Genomic DNA, 23,521 nt, shown 5'->3' with positions numbered 1-23,521 from the left:
GCATTTACTGTATGCAGGGACTGTCGTAGAAAATTAAAGATGTTCTTGCATCTAGGGAGTTGCCAACTTCCTTGGACGACTTGATCTCCTTGTGTATCCGAGTAGACCTTTGCCACAGAGAGAGGGCGCAAGAAAGAGAACAGTCTTGTCGCTTCACTTTTAAGCTGGCCCCACGATTCACAGCACCTACTGAGGCTCCAGAAGAACCCATGCAGATTGGGAAATCTCACCTCCCTGCTGCAGAAAGAAAAAGGAGGTTCAAAAATAAGCTTTGTTTATACTGTGGTGAATCAGGACATCTTCTCTCTGGCTGTCCAAAGCGTCCAGGAAACGAGAAGGCCTATATGATCAAGGGGTGGTCAGTTTAGGTGCGTTGAAATACACCCCAAAAAACAAAGTTACTCCTCAGTTTTCCATCGACGTAACCCTGGCCATGGGAAACTCCTCTGAAGTAGTCAAGGCCTTCTTAGATTCGGGTGCCGATGGCAATTTCATTACGGCAAAAAAGGTCCAAGAGTTGGGTATTGCTAGCATGCCTCCAAAATAACCCCTTTCCATCATCGGAGTAGATGGGAACAAACTTCCTACGGCTACCATTCACTCAGAGATGATGGAAGACACCATGCAAATAGGGGCTCTTCATCGAGAGTTGATAACATTCTACATTCTCCCGTCAGCCGAGAGTCCAGTCATTCTAGATCTCCCCTGGCTCCGCAAGCATGCTCCCGTCTTAGATTGGAATGAACCTCAAATACTGTCATGGGGTTCTCAATGCCATGGGTTCTGTTTATCATCGGTTCAGCCTCCTCACCGTGCCATTCGCAGCTCAGTCGTATCTCCATAAGATCAACTTCCAGTTCCTTATCAATCCTTTAGAGATGGGTTCAGTAAAAAAGCAGCAGAGACGCTACCCTCTAACCGAGAATGGGATTGTGCTATAGACTTACTGCCTGGGAAGGTACCACCCCGTTGAAGAATTTTTCCTCTTTTGCTTCCTGAGTCCCAGGTGGTGACTGGGAAAGAAAAATGGTAGTTGCTCAGATCAGCTTAATTGCATAACACAGGTGCTTGTAAAGGGCGGGGTTTAATCTGAACACAGAAAAAAAGAGATTTGCCCCCCAGCACACTGCAGCAAAAACAATACTTAAATCCTACATAATAATAGAAATTTAGAGGTATTGGTTACACATATTTGCAAATATATGAATAAGCGCCAGTCCAATCGTCAAGGCTCCTCTATACTGGCGTCCCTAATATTAAGGGGCTCACATCCGAGAAGCAAGGCACCCCAAAAAAATTCCAACCAAGGGCCATCCCCAGGGCATCACACGAAAAAGGGAAAAAGGTGATAGTGAAGTATGTAGAAAAGATGTGTAAAGATAAATCAATAAGTGTTAATGAAATGATAAAGAATTAAAATGACATATATAATGACTGGGAAAGAACTGCACCCACGGCCTCAGATGATGCATCCACTTCCACTAGAAACAGCCTATCCAGATCTGGTTGTCGTAAGACTGGAGCTGAAATAAATGCCTGTTTTAAAAGTTGGAAGGCAGTCTCTGCCTCAGGTGACCATAGGGCAGGGTTAGCGTCTTTTCGGGTCAACACGGTAATGGGAGCCAATAATTATGAAAATCCTTTAATGAAACGTCTATAGTAGTTGGCAAACCCAAGCCATCTCTGGATGGCTTTCAAAGTTTGAGGACGGGACCAATCCAAAATCGCCTGCACCTTCTTGGGGTCCATTTCTAGACTGGAGCCAGAGATGACGTAACCAAGGAATGGCACTCTGGGAACCCCAAAGACACATTTATCCAGTTTGCAATAAAGGTGGTTCTTTCTCAGACGGGACAATACTTCCTTCACATGTTCATGATGTTTTGTTACAGAAGATGAAAAAAATCAATATATCGTCTAGGTAAACTACAACCGAGACGTACAACAGGTCCCGGAAAATCTCGTTAACAAAGCCCTGAAACACGGCAGGGGCATTGCACAACCCAAAGGGAATCACAAGGTATTCAAAGTGTCCATCTCGAGTATTAAAGGCGGTTTTCCATTCATCGCCAGCACGAATGCGGATGAGATTATAAGCCCCTCTCAGATCCAGCTTTGAGAATATGATGGACCCTTTAACTCTGTCAAACAATTCTGTGATCAGGGGAAGAGGATACCAATTCTTAATTGTTATATCATTGAGGCCCCAGTAATCTATACAAGGTCTTAGGCCTCCGTCTTTCTTGCCAACGAAAAAGAAGCTGGCTTCAGCGGGAGAGATGGAAGGTCGAATAAACCCCTTTGCTAGGTTGTCCTGGATGCACTCTGACATGGCTTGAGTCTCAGGCACTGATAGAGGGTAGGTGCGACCACGGGGTGGCATCTTGTCAGGCAGCAGCTCGATAGGACAGTCCCATTCTCTGTGGGGAGGTAAGAAGTTCGCCTGTTGCTCTGAAAAAACATCAGAGAACATCTGGTACTCCTCGGGTATAGCTGGAGATGGTAACGAAGCTGTCTTTCTTACAGGTAGTATTTTGGGAAGACAGGATTTCTGACAGTCAGTTCCCCATGAAAGAATCTGCATTGAACACCAGTCTATCCTGGGATTTTGTTGGTGTAACCAGGGAAGTCCTAAGATGATTTCTTGAGAAGCCTCTGGTATCACTAAGAACTTTAAAGACTCTGAGTGGAGTTCCCCAACACGAACTAATACGGGTTGAGTTTCCTTGGTGACCACTCCTTTAGCTAGAGGACGTCCATCTACAGAAGTCAGGGAGATTGCGTGCTTGAGAGATGAACAAGGAATCTGTAGTTTATCAACTAGGCTGGAAGTCATGAAGTTTCCAGCTGCTCCAGAGTCTAATAGAGCAGAGACGAAGACAGGTTTGGGCTTGAGATCCAAAGCTAAGGAATTCTTGAATTCTTCAGTATTTGGGGACGGGCACATAACTCCTAACTTGATGTCCCCGAGGTCAGTTAGGAACGGGCGTTTCCCGACTTCCAGGAGGCCACCAGGTGACCCGAATCTCCGCAGTACAGACAGAGGTTTTTTAGCATCCTTCTCTGACGTTCCTCCTTGGAGAGATGGGTTTGGTTCACCTGCATGGGCTCCTCATCTATAGGAGGATGGGGTGGACGGGTAGGCAAGGGAAACGTAAATGATCTTTGCCGGTCACTTCTGTGCTTTTCAGCCTGACGTTCTCTGAAGCGTAGGTCAATTTTGTTGCAGAGTGAGATCATATCATTCAAGTTGGTAGGGAGCTCACGGGTAATCAGATCATCATTTAATCGGTCGGAAAGGCCATGCCAAAAGGCTGAGGTGAGGGCCTCCTCATTCCACTTAAGCTCTGATCCCAAGATTTGAAACTGTACGGCATATTGGCTGACAGGACGGGTTCCTTGTCTCAGGGTCATGATGCTGGACGATGCTGACACTGTGCATCCAGGTTCATCGAAAATCCTCCTGAATGAAGATACAAAGTCTGTATAGTTATCCAGCTGCGAGTCTGAACACTCCCAGAGTGGGGAGGCCCAAATCCAGAGCCGAGCCGGTCAGCAAGGACACGATATAAGCCACTTTGGTTCTAGCGGTGGGGAAGTTATCAGGCTGTAACGTAAAGTGTATATCACACTGATTTAAAAGACCATGACAGAGCTTAGGATTGCTGTCAAATTTGCTTGGCATGGGTAGATGTAGACGAGGGGATACCCTGGTCCCTGTATTACCAGGCACAGGAGGGGGTGTAGTGGCTGATACCCCAGGGATGTTTAATGAGGTTTGCAGATTATCTTGTCGTTTAGACGTCTACTGTAGGAACTGGGCCATTTGATGTTGCATAGCTTCCAGGTTTTCTAAACGACCAGCAATACAACTAAATAAATCCACTCCAGACTCCTGTTCCATGGCCGGATCCATGGGGCCAGTGCAAACTGTGAGGTTCTGAATTTGTTGTGGACCCAGGGTGGTGATAAGAGCAGACACAGAAGCAGACTTGAATGAAAAAGTGGAGTTTTTAATAAGTGGCTTAGAAGACATGGGAATGGCAAATAAAAAGTCCAGGTATAGCACTAAAGTGCACTTGATAACTGTAGTGGGGGTTAATGGGAAATGTCCAGATAGTGACAGGCAGGAACAGTCCAGTAAACAAATATGATGAGCTGTAACGAATGCAGGTATGATGAGCTGTAACAGAATGCAGGTATGATGAGCTGTAACTGAATGCAGGAATGATGAGCTGTAACAGAATGCAGGTATGATGAGCTGTAACAGAATGCAGGTATGATGAGCTGTAACTGAATGCAGGAATGATGAGCTGTAACAGAATGCAGGTATGATGAGCTGTAACTGAATGCAGGAATGATGAGCTGTAACGAGTGCAGGTATGGTGAGCTGTAACAAATGCAGGCTGAGGTAATGAAGCCCAGCTGGGAGTGAAGGGAGGCAAGGTGCAGGGAACAGCAGGTTCAGGTACTCAGGCAGGTGAAAAGGTATGTGGAGGGTGCAGGGTAAGTCCAGCAGGTTGGAGCAGGCAAGGTTCAGGCTAGTAGCGTAAACAGACAGGCAGGTAAGGCACAGGTACTCTCTCTCAGCCGCAGCTGAGAAACACGTTGCACTGGCAAAGGAAGGAAGGCTCTGGACCTTCCTAAATACTCAGTGCAGCGCTGTGACTGGCTGGAATGAGCACATGACCTACCAGGATTGGACAGCTGGAATAACATGGCCGCAGGCAAGATGGTGGCGCCTATGCCAACGGAACAGAAACATCGTCAGACCTCACCAGGCCTAGTGACAATGTTCCCCTACAGAACCACGTGCAGCCAATGCCCCTCACCAAACACCAGCACCACTGCCAGAGACCCCCCGCCATAATGACCTCACAGGTAATACCCAGTGACTACCATGCCGAGAAACCCTAGCCGAGTCAAGATGTTAAGGATTTTGTGGCAGCCTGTCAAATTTGTGCTCAGCACAAGATTCCTCTGCACTCTCCACCTGGTCCCGGAAAAGAGGCGGGGTGCGTTGTTAAATCCTGGTGATAAAGTCTGGCTGTCAACCAGGCACCTGAAATTGAAAGTTCCCACTATGAAGTTTGCTGCCAGGTACTTTCCAGATTCTTCAGGTGATTAATCCAGTGGCATTTTGTTTAAAATTACCTGGTACACTTAGGATACCTAACGTATTTCATGTATCCCTTCTAAAACCCCTGGTGCGTAATCGTTTCTCAGTGCCTCGCAGTTCCCCTTCTACAATTTCGGTGGACCATCAGGAGGAGTATGAGGTAAAACAGATCTTGGACTCCAGAATGTCGAGGGGATCTGTTCAGTACTTGGTTGATTGGAAGGGGTATGGTCCGGAGCAATGTTGTTGGGTCAAGGCTTCAGACATTCATGCACCTCAATTACTTCAGAAATTCCATCAAAAGTTTCCTGATAAACCATTTGTGAGGTGTTCAGTGCCCACCCCTAGAGGAGGGGGTAATGTCACAGTGCGCCGGACTCCAGGGTGCACTTACCGGGTCCGGTGACCCTGGTCTGTCAGGCAGCGGATGAGGAGTCCAGGACGCCCGCTGCCGATGCTTCCGGCTCCCCCCGGCGGCTGTGACAGGTGGCCGCAGCTCTCCTAGGAGCATGCGTGCTGTCCTGTTCTAGATTTAAAGGGGCAGGTGCGCCAAACGCTAATCACATTTGGTGCGAGAATTCGAGTCCTCCCTATAAGAGGGAGTCTCTGGCAGCACATAGGTGCCAAAGTATAGGCTCATTTCCCATACTCCAGCGTTCCTGTGATACTGCGTGACCTGTTCCTGACCTTGGCTTCGTTTTGTGACCCTGATTTCGCCTGACCCCTGGTACTGCATCTGATATCTGGTTTTGACTTCGGCTATCTCCTGTGACCTGTTTACACCTGCTCCCTGGTACCGTCTAGTCCGTTTGGTTCTGACCAGCCCGTCGACTAAGCTATATGTCTCCTCCACTACGTCCAGAGTTCACCAGCACCTGTATAAGGGAACCTATCCTGAGGCCTGAGGGCCGCGACCTGTGTGTCGGACGCATCCAAGTCTATACCTTCTTGCGAGGGTCCCTGGTGAACACCGCCAGCAAATTAGACTCCGTGTCTCAGGCATAGGTCTAGCCAACTCCCTAAATACAGGCCGCATCCATAATCCATCCGAGAGTTGTGACAAGGATCCTGATGTCCTCCTACATGGAAAAGCCTTTGCTCTTCTGTCCTGAAGGAACTGGGATATTGTGGCTGTTCTTAGTGAAGGTTGTAGGAGGTTCTGTATTAAGGAGCCGCCAGCCAATCAGGGAGCATCTCCGTCGGAACAGCTCCCTGATTGGCTGAATGCGGTCAGCCTGCGTCTCCCATAGACTTCTATGGTGAGAATTCCCCATAGAAGTCTATGCAGGGAGCCGCTACATCGTAACCGCAAGATTAATTGAGGTTAATCTTGTGGTTACATCAATGATACAATGTCGCGACATTGTATCAGTGATGTAACCGCAAGATTAACCTGAGGTAACCTTGTGGCTACGATGTAGCGGTTCCCACCATAGACTTCAATGGGGATTTCTCACCATAGAAGTCTATGGGACACACAGGCTGGCCGCATTCAGCTAATCAGGGAGCTGCTCCGATGGAGATGCTCCCTGATTGGCTGGCGGCCCCTTCACTGACGGGGCACACGTGTGCAACGGTCATTTACGTGGAGCGAAGGTATGTATACACATACCTTTGCTGTGTCCGGCATGGATCGGTTTTTTGCGTTTTTTTATTTTAACCCCTGGATTGCCTACTTGGACAAGTGGACGTGATCGACGCATAGGAGAGGTGAGTATGGATTTTTTTTTTCAGGTATACCCCTATAGATTACTTCGGATACTAGGTGAGTATATGTGAGTGTGCATGTATGTTTAATTAAAATTTTACTTTCACGGTGTATGTTTGTTTATTTACATATTTCTTTAGTTGTGGAACTACAAGTGCCAGCGGGCCCGTAATGCCCCGCATGCTGGTATTTGTGGTTCTCCAAATACCAGCATGCAGGGGAGGCTTGCTGGTACTTGTGGTTCTACAACTAAAGACAATATGGAAACTTTATTTTTACACTTTACACTAACACTATCAACCCGGCACCCACGGCCATAGGGTGCCGGGGATAGCCCCGACCTATCAGTCTGGGCCTGGGGTGCCCTGGAGAGGGGTACCCCTTTATTGGGGGGGTACCCAACTCCCCAGGGATCCCCAGCCTGGACTGACTAGCGGTCAGGGGTAATGCTTTGGCCGGGGAAACCGGTGAAAGGTTTTCACTGGCTGTGGCATTAATCCCCCGCTAGAAAGAGTTTGGTGCTGGTTTTGGAATTTTCAGGGGACCCCTACTTTATAAAGCCCGGGGCTGGTTATGCTTTTGGGGAGGGGGTGCACTTTTTTTTTTAAACACACACAGAAGCCATCACGGATCTCACTGATCTGTGATGGCTTCTCTAAAGCTCGCACCTTTTAATGCTACTCGCATTAAAAGGTGTCAGTTTACATAGTCCTAACTCGCCTAAACTCGCAAATGCAGTAGCCTCGAGCTGAAAAGTTCGCAGGCTATTGAATTTGCGAGTTTCAGTACAAACTCGCACTTTTTAAAAGTGCGAGAAAGTGCGAGTTTGTACTGTTACTAAAACAGACTATACCTATTACATTTGGCCCTCAGAGTCTAAACTTTAGCTTATCGACTCCACAGCCCGGTTTGATACATCTCCCCCTTGTTCTTCTAGCCTCCCTGTGTAACAAAGATTTTCCTTAGTAATAAAAGCTTCTCTCATTCATACAAGTTATTCTATAAATTGCCCTGGAGGCTGGTTCCATCCCTTATCCTGGGATCTACGTGTGCTACACAGTACTCCTTCATTGTGTGCAGGAAACCTCCCATCACAGGCTGCACAGAGCTTATTATGTGGTCACTTGTTTGTCATCTTCTCCCCCAAAGACTCTGCATGGGCGCTGAAGAGAAACACTAATCACTATGTATCAGGATCCAGCATATGGACACCCTCTAATTTAAGAAATTACCTTGGGCGGGGGACTTCCAAGTGTGTGGGATCAGGCTCAGGCTCCAACTGGCTGCTAGACATGTATTTTTACACCCTTGCAGCAAGAACAGGATCACTGTAGAGAGCTCAAGGTTCCCGGCTTCTTGCATCCTGCCTGGTGCTACCAATGTGCCTCAGAGCGTGTGCATCCTCAGACCATCGATCTGTTTAGTTCAGGTGCTTTATGTTATATCACTCACCCGACAGTGATGCACGCGGATCAGACTGCCCATCCTCAGCTTGTAGAACTAACATGGTGCATTGCCAGTAACAATAAGAGAGGTAAGCCTCTGTTACCGCTGGGAATAATGAGAGAGGTAAGCCTCTGCTACAACCAAAAACAATGAGAGAGGTAAGCCTCTGTTAAAGCCGTAAACCACGAGGTAAGCCTCTGTTCCAGCGGGAACAGTGAGAGAGGTAAGCTTCCGTTATAGGCGGGAACAATGAGAGAGGTAAGCCTCTGTTCCAGCGGGAACAGTGAGAGAGGTAAGCTTCCGTTATAGCCGGGAACAATGAGAGAGGTAAGCCTCTGTTCCAGCGGGAACAGTGAGCGAGGTAAGCTTCCGTTATAGCCGGGAACAATGAGAGGTAAGCCTCTGTTCCAGCGGGAACAGTGAGCGAGGTAAGCTTCCGTTATAGCTGGGAACAATGAGAGAGGTAAGCCTCTGTTACAGCCGGGAACGATGAGAGATGTAAATCACTGTTACAGCCAGAAAATATGAGAAAGGTAAGCCTCTGTTACAGCCAGGAACGAAGATAGAGGTAAGCTTCTGTTACAACCGGGAACGATGAGAGAGGTAAGCCTCTGTTACAGCTGGGAATGATGAGAGAGGTTAGCCTCTGTTACAACCGGGAATGATGAGAGAGGTATGCCTCTGTTACAGCTGGGAATGATGAGAGAAGTAAGCCTCTGTTACAGCTGGGAATGATGAGAGAAGCCTCTGTTTCAGAGACCATACACACTAACTGACTTAGACAGGAAAAGATACAGGTGATGCGGAGAAGCCTCGTTATAGACATTACCCTTTGTGGGGACTGCCATGGAGCACTGATATAGAAAGTCTCTTCGTATATTACTATTTGAGGAGACCCAAACCCCACCTACCTGATGCTCCTGTGGGATCCTGTGATTCTCCTCTGTACAATCCTGTGAATAAAGAGGACGGGGACATCTCTCTGGGGTATTTCTGTTACTGGGTCCATCTGTAGGAGACACAGAGTGACTGAGTACATTGTATATGTGTGATTATCAGGTGATGTGTATATATGGGGCCCCCCTACCTAATCTCTCCTGTACAATAAATGACAGTCTCCTCTTACCAAGTGATGTGAGGGGCTGGTGATTCTCCATCATCACGTCCTTGTACAGACCCCTGTGTTCCTCTATATACTCCCCCTCCTGCATGGAGACATAGACAGTGACATCCTGACACCTTATAGGAACCTGACACAATAATACAGTCAACACCCAGACACATCCCCTGGTGTTACTGTATAATGTCCCATTCCCAGCAGTCACCTCTCCAGTCATCACCCAGACACATCCCCTGGTGTTACTGTATAATGTCCCATTCCCAGCAGTCACCTCTCCAGTCAGCAGCTGAATGATCTTGTTGGTGAGTTCCAGGATCTTCTGGTCATTGTGTCTCTCATGTATCAGTGAGTGAGGTGGAGGCACCGTGATGGGGCTCTGAGTCCTGCTCAGTCCTCCTGACATACGGGGACGGCTGCTGGGTGTCTCACAGTCACCGGATGTCTTCTTCACTACTGTGTAATCCTGTGTATTGGGGGAGACACAAAATATCACTGCATACACTCCCAGATCCCCTCACCTCCCCAGTCATGTCAGTGCACAACAGGGGGTATAACAGCTGTACAGAGGTGTCAGTAACACAGGGGAGGGGGAAGGGAACAGAAGAGGTTAATAACACAGGGATAGGACAGCAGGCAGCCCAGGGGACACACAAAGGGTTACACAATACAGAATCCCATCAGTCACTCTGCACATATGATGAAATGACAAATGACCGCACCTCAGATGTATGTTACATGTGTGACCAGCCTGCCGGCCGTGTGTGTGCAGCATAGGGTGGGGTGAGACATGTCCTGGGGGATAATCAGTGACACTCTGAGGATCTGGGGACTGTCACAGCCACTGGCTGTCTCTGAGACAGTCTCTATTGCTCAGGATAACAAGACGCCCTGACAGACAGTCTCAGCTCAGTGCAGCCCTTTGTTACATGGCCTGTCTGTGTCCTTCTCACACATCCTTCCCCAGCTCCTGTTATGTATCATCTGGTATATACGAGGGTGGTTCAATAAATAAAGTAACAAGACCTCTCATTGTGTAAATGAAGTCACCTTGTACATATACATATATTACACATTACACACTTCAGGGGTCTTGTTACCTTACTTATTGACCACCCTCGTACATACGGGGTTGGGTACAACATCCCGATGGTCAAAATCCAGATGGTTGGAATCCCGACACTGAAAATCTCGACATTTTCACTAAGTATCCTAAGGTTAACTCTAAACCCAACCCACCCTCCCGCAGCCTAACCCTAACCACCTCCTCTCCCCCCACAGCCTTACCATAAACCTCCCCTCCGGTACCCTGACCCTCCACTCCTGCAGCCTAACCCTAACACTCACCATTTGAAGTTGTCAGCATTTTGACCCGTCCGGAACCTGCAGACGGTATAGGGCGCATCAGGATTCTGACTGTCGGGATACAGACTACTTCTCATACATACATGTTATACCTATTATGTGTTATTTCTTTATCTGACAGCTCATTAGTGTTATTATTACTCTGTATATGCTGCTATATAATAACAGGACACCACAGGCTGCTCCACCTGTACAATAATTGTAGCAGGACACCACAAGCTGCTCCCCTGTATATAATAATAATAATAATAATAATAATAATAACAATTAATAACAACAACAACAACAATAACAGGACACCACCTGCTGCTCCCCCTCTATAATGATAATAAAAAGGAAATCACGTGCTAATCCACCTGTATAATAATTTTAACAGGACACCACAGGCTGCTCCTCCTGTACAATAATAATAATAAAAATAATAACAATAACAGGACACCACATGCTGCTTCTCCTGTATAATAATAGTAACAGGAGACCACAGGCTGCTCCCCCTGTATAATAATAATAACAGGACACCACAGGCTGCTCAATCTGTACAATAATAATAATGACACCACAGCCTGCTTTTCCTGTATTATAATAATAATAACAACAACAACAACAACAACAGGACACCACAGGCTGCTCCTCCTGTATAATTATAATAATAACAGGACACCACAGGCTGCTCCTCCTGTATAACTATAATAATAACAGGACACCACTGGCTGTTCCCCCTGTATAATTATAATAATAATTGGACACCACAGGCTGCTTCTCCTGTATAATAATAATTGGACACCACAGGCTGCTCCCCCTGTATAATAATAATTGGACACCGCAGGCTGTTTCTCCTGTATAATAATAATTGGACACCACAGGCTGCTCCCCCTGTATAATAACAATTATATTAATAACAGGACACCAGAGGCTGCTCTCCCTGTATAATAATAATAACAGGACACCACAGGCTGCTCCACCTGTATAATAATAGTAACAGGACACCACAGGCTGCTACCCTTGTATAATAATAGGACACCACAGGCTGTTCCCCCTGTGTAATTATAATAATAACAGGACACCACAGGCTGCTTCCCCTGTATAATAATAGTAACAGGACACCACAGGCTGCTTCCCCTGTATAATAAAACTAATAACAGGACACCACAGGCAGCTCCCCCTGTATAATAATAGTAATAACAGGACACCACAGGCTGCTCCCCCTGTATAATAATAGTAATAACAGGACACTACAGACTGCTCCCCCTGTATTATAATAATAATAATAATAATAATAGTAATAACAGGACACCACATGCTGCTCCCCCTGTATAATAATAGTAACAGGACACCACAGGCTGCTCCCCCTGTATAATAATAGTAATAACAAGACACCACAGGCTGCTCCCCCTGTATAATAATAGTAATAACAGGACACCACAGGCTGCTCCCCCTGTATAATAATAGTAAAAGGACACCACAGGCAGCTCCCCCTGTATAATAATAGTAATAACAGGACACCACAGGCTGCTCCCCCTGTATAATAATAGTAATAACAGGACACCACAGGCTGCTCCCCTTGTAAAATAATAGTAATAACAGGACACTACAGGCTGCTCCCCCTGTATAATAATAATAATAATAATAATAGTAATAACAGGACACCACAGGCTGCTCCCCTTGTATAATAACAGGACACTACAGGCTGCTCCCCCTGTATAATAATAGTAACAACAGGACACCACAGGCTGCTCCCCCTGTATAATAATAGTGATAACAGGACACCACAGGCTGCTCCCCCTGTATAATAATAATAACAGGACACCACAGGCTGCTCCCCCTGTATAATAATAGTAATAACAGGACACCAGAGGCTGCTCCCCCTGTATAATAATAGTAATAACAGGACACCACAGGCTGCTCCCCCTGTATAATAATAACAGGACACCACAGGCAGCTCCCCCTGTATAATAATAGTAATAACAGGACACCACAGGCTGCTCCCCCTGTATAATAATAGTAATAACAGGACACCAGAGGCTGCTCCCCCTGTATAATAATAGTAATAACAGGACACCACAGGCTGCTCCCCTTTTATAATAATAACAGGACACCACAGGCAGCTCCCCCCTGTATAATAATAGTAATAACAGGACACCACAGGCTGCTCCCCCTGTATAATAGTAATAACAGGACACCACAGGCTGCTCCCCCTGTATAATATAAGTAATAACAGGACACTACAGGCTGCTCCTCCTGTATAATAATAGTAACAGGACACCACAGGCTGCTACCCTTGTATAATAATAGGACACCACAGGCTGTTCCCCCTGTATAATTATAATAATAACAGGACACCACAGGCTGCTTCCCCTGTATAATAATAGTAACAGGACACCCCAGGCTGCTTCCCCTGTATAATAAAACTAATAACAGGACACCACAGGCTGCTCCCCCTGTATAATAATAGTAATAACAGGACACCACAGGCTGCTCCCCCTGTATAATAATAGTAATAACAGGACACTACAGACTGCTCCCCCTGTATTATAATAATAATAATAATAATAGTAATAACAGGACACCACAGGCTGCTCCCCCTGTATAATAATAGTAATAACAAGACACCACAGGCTGCTCCCCCTGTATAATAATAGTAATAACAGGACACCACAGGCTGCTCCCCCTGTATAATAATAGTAATAACAGGACACCACAGGCTGCTCCCCTTGTAAAATAATAGTAATAACAGGACACTACAGGCTGCTCCCCCTGTATAATAATAATAATAATAGTAATAACAGGACACCACAGGCTGCTCCCCTTGTATAATAACAGGACACTACAGGCTGCTCCCCCTGTATAATAATAGTAATAACAGGACACCACAGGCTGCTCCCCCTGTATAATAATAGTAATAACAGGACACCACAGGCTGCTCCCCCTGTATATTAGTAATAACAGGACACTACAGGCTGCTCCCCCTGTATAATAATAGTAATAACAGGACACCACAGGCTGCTCCCTCTGTACAATAATAGTAACAGGACACCACAGGCTGCTCCCCCTGTATAATAATAGTAATAACAGGACACCACAGGCTGCTCCCTCTGTATAATAATAGTAATAACAGGACACCACAGGCTGCTCCCCCTGTATAATAGTAATAACAAGACACCACAGGCTGCTCCCCCTGTATAATAATAATAACAGGACGCCCTGTATAATAATAATAACAGGACACCACAGGCTGCTCCCCCTGTATAATAATAGTAATAACAGGACACCACAGGCTGCTCCACCTGTATAATAATAGTAATATGACACCACAGGCTGCTCCCCCTGTATAATAATAGTAATAACAGGACACCACAGGCTGCTCCCCCTGTATGATAATAATAACAGGACACCACAGGCTGCTCCCCCTGTATAATAATAGTAATAACAGGATACCAGAGGCTGCTCCCCCTGTATAATAATAGTAATAACAGGACACCACAGGCTGCTCCCCCTGTATAATAATAACAGGACACCACAGGCAGCTCCCCCTGTATAATAATAGTAATAACAGGACACCACAGGCTGCTCCCCCTGTATAATAATAGTAATAACAGGACACCACAGGCTGCTCCCCCTGTATAATATTAGAAATAACAGGACACTACAGGCTGCTCCCCCTGTATAATAATAATAGTAATAACAGGACACCACAGGCTGCTCCCCCTGTATAATAATAGTAATAACAGGACACCACAGGCTGCTCCCTGTATAATAATAGTAACAGGACACCACAGGCTGCTCCCCCTGTATAATAATAGTAATAACAGGACACCACAGGCTGCTCCTCCTGTACAATAATAGTAATAACAGGACACCACAGGCTGCTCCCCCTGTATAATAATAGTAATAACAGGACACCACAGGCTGCTCCCCTGTATAATAATAGTAATAACAGGACACCAGAGACTGCTCCCCCTGTATAATAATAGTAATAACAGGACACCACAGGCTGCTCCCCCTGTATAATAATAGTATTAGCAGGACACCACAGGCTGCTCCCCCTGTATAATAACAGTAATAACAGGACAACACAGGCTGCTCCCCCTGTATAATAATAATAGTAATAACAGGACACCACAGGCTGCTCCCCTGTATAATAATAGTAATAACAGGACACCACAGGCTGCTCCCCCTGTATAATAATAGTAATAACAGGACACCACAGGCTGCTCCCCCTGTATAATATTAGTAATAACAGGACACCACAGGCTGCTCCCCCTGTATAATAATAGTAATAACAGGACACCACATGCTGCTCCCCCTGTATAATAATAGTAACAGGACACCACAGGCTGCTCCCCCTGTATAATAATAGTAATAACAGGACACCACAGGCTGCTCCCTGTATAATAATAGTAACAGGACACCACAGGCTGCTCCCCCTGTATAATAATAGTAATAACAGGACACCACAGGCTGCTCCCCCTGTACAATAATAATAGTAATAACAGGACACCACAGGCTGCTCCTCCTGTACAATAATAATAGTAATAACAGGACACCACAGGCTGCTCCCCCTGTATAATAATTATAGCAATAACAGGACACCACAGGCTGCTCCCCTGTATAATAATAGTAATAACAGGACACCACAGGCTGCTCCCCCTGTATAATAATAGTGATAACAGGACACCACAGGCTGCTCCCCCTGTATAATAATAATATCAGGACACCACAGGCTGCTCCCCCTGTATAATAATAGTAATAACAGGACACCAGAGGCTGCTCCCCCTGTATAATAATAGTAATAACAGGACACCACAGGCTGCTCCCCCTGTATAATAATAACAGGACACCACAGGAAGCTCCCCCTGTATAATAATAGTAATAACAGGACACCACAGGCTGCTCCCCCTGTATAATAATAGTAATAACAGGACACCAGAGGCTGCTCCCCCTGTATAATAATAGTAATAACAGGACACCACAGGCTGCTCCCCTTTTATAATAATAACAGGACACCACAGGCAGCTCCCCCTGTATAATAATAGTAATAACAGGACACCACAGGCTGCTCCCCCTGTATAATAGTAATAACAGGACACCACAGGCTGCTCCCCCTGTATAATATAAGTAATAACAGGACACTACAGGCTGCTCCCCCTGTATAATAATAATAGTAATAACAGGACACCACAGGCTGCTCCCCCTGTATAATAATAGTAACAGGACACCACAGGCTGCTCCCCCTGTATAATAATAGTAATAACAGGACACCACAGGCTGCTCCCTGTATAATAATAGTAACAGGACACCACAGGCTGCTCCCCCTGTATAATAATAGTAATAACAGGACACCACAGGCTGCTCCCCCTGTACAATAATAATAGTAATAACAGGACACCACAGGCTGCTCCTCCTGTACAATAATAATAGTAATAACAGGACACCACAGGCTGCTCCCCCTGTATAATAATTATAGCAATAACAGGACACCACAGGCTGCTCCCCTGTATAATAATAGTAATAACAGGACACCACAGGCTGCTCCCCCTGTATAATAATAGTGATAACAGGACACCACAGGCTGCTCCCCCTGTATAATAATAATAACAGGACACCACAGGCTGCTCCCTCTGTATAATAAAAGTAATATCAGGACACCACATGCTGCTCCCTGTATAATAATAGTAATAACAGGACACCACAGGCTGCTCCCCCTGTATAATAATAGTAATAACAGGACACCACAGGGTGCTCTCCCTGTACAATAATAATAGTAATATAACAGGACACCACAGGCTGCTCCTCCTGTACAATAATAATAGTAATAACAGGACACCACAGGCTGCTCCCCCTGTATAATAATAATAGTAATAACAGGACACCACAGGCTGCTCCCCTGTATAATAATAGTAATAACAGGACACCACAGGCTGCTCCCCCTGTATAATAATAGTAATAACAGGACACCACAGGCTGCTCCCCCTGTATAATAATAGTATTAGCAGGACACCACAGGCTGCTCCCCCTGTATAATAACAGTAATAACAGGACAACACAGGCTGCTCCCCCTGTATAATAATAATAGTAATAACAGGACACCACAGGCTGCTCCCCTGTATAATAATAGTAATAACAGGACACCACAGGCTGCTCCCCCTGTATAATAATAGTAATAACAGGACACCACAGGCTGCTCCCCCTGTATAATATTAGTAATAACAGGACACTACAGGCTGCTCCCCCTGTATAATAATAATAGTAATAACAGGACACCACAGGCTGCTCCCCCTGTATAATAATAGTAATAACAGGACACTACAGGCTGCTCCCCCTGTATAATAATAATAGTAATAACAGGACACCACAGGCTGCTCCCCCTGTATAATAATAGTAATAACAGGACACTACAGGCTGCACCCTGTATAATAATAGTAACAGGACACCACAGGCTGCTCCCCCTGTATAATAATAGTAATAACAGGACACCACAGGCTGCTCCCCTTGTACAATAATAATAGTAATAACAGGACACCACAGGCTGCTCCTCCTGTACAATTATAATAGTAATAACAGGACACCACAGGCTGCTCCCCCTGTATAATAATAATAGTAATAACAGGACACCACAGGCTGCTCCCCTGTATAATAATAGTAATAACAGGACACCACAGGCTGCTCCCCCTGTATAATAATAGTAATAACAGGACACCACAGGCTGCTCCCCCTGTATAATAATAGTATTAGCAGGACACCACAGGCTGCTCCCCCTGTATAATAACAGTAATAACAAGACAACACAGGCTGCTCCCCCTGTATTATAATAGTAATAACAGGACACCACAGGCTGCTCCCCCTGTATAATAATAGTATTAGCAGGACACCACAGGCTGCTCCCCCTGTATAATAACAGTAATAACAGGGCACCACAGGCTGCTCCCCCTGTATAATAATAACAGGACACCACAGGCAGCTCCCCCTGTATAATAATAGTAATAACAGGACACCACAGGCTGCTCCCCCTGTATAATAATAGTAATAACAGGACACCACAGGCTGCTCCCCCTGTATAATAATAGTAATAACAGGACACCACAGGCTGCTCCCCCTGTATAATAATAGTAATAACAGGACACCACAGGCTGCTCCCCCTGTATAATAATAGTATTAGCAGGACACCACAGGCTGCTCCCCCTGTATAATAACAGTAATAACAAGACAACACAGGCTGCTCCCCTTGTATAATAATAGTAATAACAGGACACCACAGGCTGCTCCCCCTGTATAATAGTATTAGCAGGACACCACAGGCTGCTCCCCTGTATAATAACAGTAATAACAGGACACCACAGTCTGCTCCCCCTGTATAATAATAGTAATAACAGGACACCACAGGCTGCTCCCCCTGTATAATAATAGTAACAACAGGACACCACAGGCTACTCCCCCTGTATAATAATAGTAACAGGACACCACAGGCTGCTCCCCCTGTATAATAATAATAGTAATAACAGGACACCACAGGCTGCTCTCCCTGTATAATAATAGTAATAACAGGACACCACAGGCTGCTCCCCCTGTATAATAACAGTAATAACAGGACACCACAGGCTGCTCCCCCTGTATAATAACAGGACACCACAGGCTGCTCTCCCTGTATAATAATAGTAATAACAGGACACCACAGGCTGCTCCCCCTGTATAATAATAGTAATAACAGGACACCACAGGCTGCTCCCCCTGTATAATAATAGTAGATGACATTACCAGGGATACAGCAGGAGCCGCCGCTAGAACAGGATCACACGGCAGCCGGTCATGTGACGCTGATGCTGCTGCTGGAGTAAGGGGGAGGAGCTCCGGGCACTAGAGCAGGACTCTATGTACAGCTACAGTAAGTGTCCCCAGTGTGCAAAAGAGACGGAGGCGGCGGCCATTTTCCCGAGGCCCAAATCACTTCATGAGGAACAACGGGTGACTATAGATCCCCTTCAGTGTTTGTTCCCTGGAAGTGACGTAGTAGTGAGGGCGGAAGTGACGTTACACGCCCATACAGTCTCTCTATCATTCCCAACGACTGCAGATACAGGAAGCAGCAATTGTTGTGTTTGGCAGGAGGTAATTATGTTATTATTCTATAGGCTGAGCAGACTCTTGTGTCACTTTGCTGTAGTACAGATGGAGCTGACTCTGGTGCTGCATTGTCATTGTGCAGGAGGGTTGCACTCAAGTCTCCTATTTGTATAATTCAGGTGGTGCAGCCTCTGTTGATACTATAATACAGGTGGTGCAGACTCCGTTGTTACTATAATACAGGTGGTGCAGACTCCGTTGTTACTATAATACAGGTGGTGCAGACTCCGTTGTTACTATAATACAGGTGGTGCAGACTCCGTTGTTACTATAATACAGGTGGTGCAGGACCCTGTTGTTACTATAATACAGGTGGCGCAGACCCCGTTGTCACTATAATACAGGTGGTGCAGACCCCGTTGCTGTTATAATACAGATGGTGCAGACCTTGCTTGGTAACTGGTTGCTCTGATGCCTAGGGATAGGGATTATAAAAAGGGTCAGTGGAATTTTGTAAATATATGGAATTCTCCTGAACGTCTCAGCTCACTGCAGCGCCCCCTGCCTCTAGAACTGTCAGTGCACGTCTTCATTTGGGGATGCAGGATTTAGGGATGGACATCGGAGGCCAACCATCAAATGTTTGAAACTTTCGATGTGAAGGTAACTAACCATCGTATCAAAATAATTCAATGCTAAAACTATTTATATGATATGTACATACGCAATAATAACTGCAGCTTGCTAGGCAGGGGGTGGGATTGGGGTCTGGAGCAACAACATAATACTGTGTACTCTCTAATGTGCGGATTCAGGACCTCATTCAGAGCCGCTCGCTATTTGTGGTCGTTCGTTCAAAAAATAGGGGTGGCTATTCAAATGAACCGTTCGCTCTTTGCGATCTGTTCACTCCTCTATGTCTGAACGAGCGAGCAAAACTTGCGGTCGAAATTTTAAAAAATACGCCCCCTTGCCGCTCGCACCATACGTCATGTCCGCTATTCATTTGATTAATCGAGTACATCGAACAGCGTATGAACTGCTCGCTATTCTTGTGGTTGGTTTTTCCTACCACTATATTGCGAGCAGTTCTGACTATTAAACAACCAGGTGACGTGTTCGATGACGCTGCTGTATTAATTATGCACACCCTTAAAACGCCCGTTTTGACCTTTAAGCACGCCTGCGTTCTGAATTCCACTCCCCGTTTTCAAACACCTTCCCCTGTTACCACCCACATACGCCTTATCCTGTCACTCAAAATAGCAGGCATTCGCTATTTAGCGAACTAACGATTTTTGGCCGCACTGACTGGTTCGCGCATGCGTATTACAAACCGTACGCATGCGCAGATGTGCGAACATCGCTCGGAACGAACGAGCGGCCGCTTACGAGCGGCTCTGAATCAAGCCCTCAGTCTTTGTATGTAAATGAAGGGACATAAATAAGGAAACAAGAAACCAGTGACTTACTGTACAATACAATGCAGGACAAGGGTTATACACATTGCTGCATTAGTGATCAGAGTACTCAGATACACAACAAGGCATGTTAGGTGCTCTAGTGGGGAGTGAGAGGTAGATGAAAGTATAAGTAAGGAGAAGCACAAGAGGGATGAGGGCCCTGCTCATCAGAGCTTACATACTAATGGCTGTCCCTGCGTTATGCTGCCGGGACTGTAGGGTACACTACATACCCAGGATGAACCCATGAAGATTCCCTGATGCAGGCAGCAGCCAAGGAGCCAGGGGAGGCATAGCTATTAGCAATCGAAAAAAACAAGCCACCATCGGAACACCATTGAATGATTACCACCCGATGGTGACAAACAATCGAAGGCCGCCATCGAATGGTAAAAACCACTACCATAAAAACAAACATTGATGGTGAGTAAACACCAGATGTCAGTGTCCATCCCTAGTGTGACAGGCAGAAATTACAGCCTCCTTGTATGAAGCTGCTCAGGGCAGAGAGGAGCCTGGGAGCCCTGCACGGAGACAGCTCTGCTCCTTGGCACGATCTGCATACAAGGTGGGGATACATGCACCCTCACCACTACCGTGCCTTCTCTATCACTGCACATTGTGACCAGATCTGTGGGTTGGGTTACCACCTTTTCATTTTATGGGCAAAAACAGCACTTTATATGCTATAGAGGCCCCTCGTGCTCTTTTATATGACTTAGAGCCCCCTTGTGCCCCTTTATAAGTCTCAGCGGACAATCGCACCCCTTCATATGCCTCAAAGCCCCCTTATGCCGCTATATGCCAGCCGAGACGCCAAACGTGCCTTTACCTCAGAGTGCTCTCACACCCCTGTTTATGACTATCAACCCACTTGCACCCCTTTATATTGGTGGCCTGCAAGTGTGACTAAGTGATATGCAGCTGATATCGATAAACAGAAAGAGGTGCCAGTATGGAGTTACAGTATGTTAGCCTGCCGTTCTGGTTGCTCAAACAGAGCTAGAGTATGTTTGCCATCTATTCTGGATGGCAGAATGGAGTTTTAAGTGCATTAGCAATCCATTCCCGGTGCTGGGTTAGAGCTCTGATACCCTTAACCAACCGTGGGGTCTGAGTATGTTAGCCAGGTGTTTGGGCTGCCAGACTGGAGGTCTGAGTACGTTAGCCAGCAATTCTAGATGCCAGAATAGAGCTACGAGAACCTTGGCAATCCCTTCAAGCTGCCCCAATTAGGTCTCCCAGTGCCACAGCCATCCATTTTGGGTGCCGGATTAGGGCTCTAAGTTGCTGAGCCGTTCATTCCAGCTGCTGGAATAGGTGTTGGAACAATAGTTCTGTCTGTTTGAGAACAGGTATTAGGTAACTAATTCCATCTCTTCCAGCTCCCGGAATAGGTGTCTCAGTACCATGGGTGTAACTAGAGATTTGTGGTCCCACAGCAACATTTGAAGGAGCCCTTGTGAAAAACACACACCCTAAGAAAGGGCATCTACATAAAAGGGGTCAACTATAACAAGTCATCCATTACTTTGCCCCCAATACTGGAACACTGGGGGCAACATCATCATATCTAGGGAGGGTGCTATTAACCCTCTCACCCAGGAAAGCTCAGGCCAACCATGGTTACCAAGTCACTAATAGAGGGGGGCACCGGTGGAGTGTCTGTGTAACCCCCAATACAGGGATCATGTCTGCTTCATTAGGCAAATTGCATCAAGTATGTGTCGTGGAGGTCCAGGATTATTGGCCATGAGAGGACCATTGGTGTAACCTCCAGCAATGCTGTGTGGTGGTCACTGAGCAGCCCTTTGAAGCTGGGTCAGAGGAACATCTGAGAAACACTGACCTAGACTCTATGGCTCTGGGAATGAGGGGATTAGTGGTCACTCAGTGTACTCTTACATTTATATAGGCAACACAATAGCGTAGTGGACAGCATTTCTACTCTGCTCTGGGGTCGTGAATTTAATTCCCAACCAAGGTTCTGTCTGTGTGGATTCTGTATGTTCCAGTGTTTGCATTGGTTTCTCCCAGGTGATCTGTATTTCTCACACTCTCCAAAGCCACACTGGTAGGTTAGTTGGCTTCTTTCATAAATACCCCTAATGTGTGTGTGTGTGTGTGTGTTTGTTTGTGTGTCCGTGTGGTAGGAAATGTAGATTGTAAGCTCCTCTGGGGCAGGAACAGATATCACTAAATATTCCCTGTAAAGCGCTGTGTAATATGTGCGCTCTACATAGATAACTGGTAATAAATAGCTTCTAATAATTATATTTATTCAAAGATTTCTGTGCAGTGAGGAGTCAGATCCTTGTTACTAGAAGTCATGTGAGGTTTAGACGTGTCCTGTATAAATCACTGAGGATGGACACAGACAGGAGTCACATGACTGAGCGGATACTAAATCTCACCCTGGAGATCATCTACCTGCTGACTGGGGAGGTGAGAGGATCTGGGAGTGTCACAGTGACATCACTTATATCTATAGTAATAATACGGGGACATGACTGGGGAGGTGAGAGGGTCTGGGAGTGTCACAGTGACATCACTTATATCTATAGTAATAATACAGGGACATGACTGGGGAGGTGAGGGGATCTGGGAGTGTCACAGTGACATCACTTATATCTATAGTAGTAATACAGGGACATGACTGGGGAGGTGAGGGGATCTTGGAGTGTCACAGTGACATCACTTATATCTATAGTAATAATACAGGGACATGACTGGGGAGGTGAGGGGATCTGGGAGTGTCACAGTGACATCACTTATATCTATAGTAGTAATACAGGGACATGACTGGGGAGGTGAGGGGATCTGGGAATGTCACAGTGACATCACTTATATCTATAGTAATAATACAGGGACATATAGTATCAGTGCCTCAGTTATCATAGGAGCTGGAATATATCACATTGCTCACAGTATCTTTTTTTTGTTTCTTTTCTATCACTGAAATGAAGATGGCAGGAGATGTGCTATATTCTGTCCACTTTCCTATATATTGTAAACAGTTACAGAATAAAAGGTTTTATTTGTAAGACAGAACCTTCATGCATATTATACGCTGATGACACCTCAATAAATGGCTCCATGAGTATAATTTTACCCTTTTATTTATGTCTCACCCAATACACAGGATTACACAGTAGTGAAGAAGACATTTGGTGAGTGTGAGACACCCAGCAGCCGTCTCCATGTGTCAGGAGGACTGAGCAGGACCCAGATCTCCATCACGGTGC

At 45.9% G+C, this 23,521-nt stretch overlaps 1 protein-coding gene across 1 annotated transcript in view; it reads right to left on the bottom strand.

Annotated features, from left to right (window-relative positions):
• The window catches only part of LOC148474856 (uncharacterized), a 202,790-nt gene that overhangs the window by 125,626 nt on the left and 53,643 nt on the right, over nt 1-23,521 (bottom strand). The window contains exon 5 of the mRNA XM_088458079.1: nt 9,185-9,282. Coding sequence (XP_088314205.1) covers nt 9,185-9,282 — 98 coding nt within the window. The remainder of the gene's footprint in view (nt 1-9,184; nt 9,283-23,521) is intronic.

This window comes from Taudactylus pleione, unplaced genomic scaffold (assembly GCF_031769625.1).
Source record: "Taudactylus pleione unplaced genomic scaffold, aTauple2 ptg000805l, whole genome shotgun sequence".
Classification (NCBI taxonomy): Eukaryota; Metazoa; Chordata; class Amphibia; order Anura; family Myobatrachidae; genus Taudactylus; species Taudactylus pleione.
Note: the sequence above shows the minus strand (reverse complement) of the source record. Positions and strands in the feature narration are given on the sequence as shown.